Source organism: Galeopterus variegatus, unplaced genomic scaffold, assembly GCF_000696425.1.
Source record: "Galeopterus variegatus unplaced genomic scaffold, G_variegatus-3.0.2 Scaffold3687, whole genome shotgun sequence".
Lineage (NCBI taxonomy): Eukaryota > Metazoa > Chordata > Mammalia > Dermoptera > Cynocephalidae > Galeopterus > Galeopterus variegatus.
This window is the reverse complement of record NW_007729798.1, coordinates 103,743-105,801: the sequence shown is the minus strand read 5'-3', so window position 1 is coordinate 105,801 and position 2,059 is coordinate 103,743. Positions and strand designations below refer to the sequence as shown.

General features: G+C 43.5%; 1 protein-coding gene across 2 annotated transcripts in view; it reads right to left on the bottom strand.

Moving 5' to 3' along the window:
* Positions 1–2,059, bottom strand: part of EXO5 (exonuclease 5) — an 8,005-nt gene that overhangs the window by 620 nt on the left and 5,326 nt on the right. Inside the window, exon 2 of one of the 2 annotated variants that reach the window (XR_551446.1) lies at positions 236–1,622. Coding sequence is in view for 1 of the 2 variants with exons in the window: in XM_008585728.1 (XP_008583950.1) it covers positions 474–1,592 (1,119 nt within the window). In the remaining variant the exon portion in view is untranslated. Of the gene's footprint in view, positions 1–90; positions 1,623–2,059 lie in introns of those variants that run through there. The other variant, XM_008585728.1, reaches the window with a different exon arrangement.

Genomic DNA, 2,059 nt, shown 5'->3' with positions numbered 1-2,059 from the left:
ATGTTATGTATGCATTTAAAGGCCTGGAATAACATCTATGTGTAGCAGTCATCTTTGAAGGATTGAGATTATGAAAAAAAAAATCAGTTCAACTGTCCTGGACAGCATTTCATTTTATTTTATTATGTAATATGTAGAAAGCCTTGACTGAGAAAAAATAGAGATTTATCAGAAACTGGAGAATTTTCTTAGGAAAGCGATGTTTGCTGAAGGCTACTTTTGTTCCAGCCATGATGTGCATCTGTCTTCTTGGAGATCCATGGCAAAGCTTGAGGGACAATATAACCCCACATCTTTCCAACTCATACTTAAGCCTTGGTCCTAGATTTGAATATGGTTAGAGGTTGTGGAAATATAAAAAAGAACCAAAATAAAAACACTCTTCATGAAAGGCAAGCTCAGAGACTGATCCTCTTTTACCCAGGTACATCAGGAGCAGGAAGGATCCATGTTCCCGAAAGCATACTTTCTATTCACTTGGCTTTTTTGACTTGAGGCTCCAGTGTGGAGCCAAGTGCTCCATTGCCCTTCCTCCACTCACAGATGTCTGCATAGTTACATGTCCCGCACTTCCAAGCCTCCTCCACATCAACCCCTTGAGGCTCTCGGTGGCCCATCCAGTAGGCCATATGATGCTGTACCTTGCCTCTCACCTCCTTCTCATCAAAGGCTACAATCTCTGTACCCAGCACAGTGCCCGTCTCTTGGTGGATATACTCAATCTTCAGGATATCAATAACTGGGAGGTCAGACAGTGTTAGAGACAGGAAGACCAGTTCCATGAGGTCACCTAAAGACTTCACAGAGAATCCTCCCTGATGGGCATGCCTTAGCACTGAAGGCCCCAGTGGCTTTTCTGGACACAATTTTGCATGGTGGATTAGGCTGGCAGGGGCCACTTTCCCTTGTACCATCACATCAAAGATATATTTGTATAGGCTGACTTGAAAATAGTCTTTCCTTTTCTGAGCTTCCACAGGGAGCACAGGGTGCCTGCGTGTCTTGAGCTCAGCCAGTTCCAATTCCCCCTTAGCTGTATAGTGCAGCTCATCAATCAATCCCACAAGAAGCACACCCTCCACTTCCCCAAACACTGGAAACTCTCTGATGCGCCCTTCTGACTGCAGGATAGGAATCATTGATAGTATGTTCAGAAACTTAATTGCCCAAGCATCTTCTTTAGTGGTGATAGGGACAGTCACAAGATCATGAAGTTCTAGTTCTTTTGCTAGGTGAATGCTGGCACCAGTGTTCAAAACAGCTGCTTTCTCAGGTGTCAAGACACCAGGAAACTCCTTCCCATATACCATTTGCAATTCACACCAGTTCTGATTAGACAGGTCAGTGACATATAAATATTTAAGGTGGAATCTCTCCATGGGTGATGAGACATCCAAACCTCTTTTCCAATTTTGTACACTTATGAGCTTGCCATCCTTCCCAGGGAGATCAGAAGGACCAGGCTTCCTAAGTGAAGCAGTTGACTCTTGAGCATCTTCCAGGTCCAGAAATTCTAGGAACTCTGAGTCACTCAAGTCTGAGAACCCTGAGGCTTCTGCTGACACTGTCTCCTCTTCTCCAGTCTCTGCCATGGCACAGCTCAGGATTGGGCAAGGAAGGCCCTACATAACATGTTGAAGAAATTAAAATTTCTCAAAAGCACTTTCAAATTCCAATGAGATAAAGGGAATCAAGGAATCATGACAAATTATTTATTTACATTCTTTAAATAAGCCAATTTATTTATGACTAATTAGTAATGCCATAGAATTGTAGTACACGTACATTTTACAATAGAGTTCCTTGTATCATCCAAATATATTTGTTTTGCAGAATTTTTTTAAGTGGAAAAATAGTTTTATTTCTCGATCTGCCACTAACACATTGTATGTGACTTTAAGCAAATCACTTTCCTTGGCCTCAATTTCTTCAGATTTAAAAGGAGACTTGAGGGCCGACCCTGTGGCTCACTCAGGAGAGTGCGGCGCTGGGAGCGCAGCGGCACTGGGAGCGCCGAGGCCGCGGGTTCGGATCCTATATAGGGATGGCCGGTGCGCTC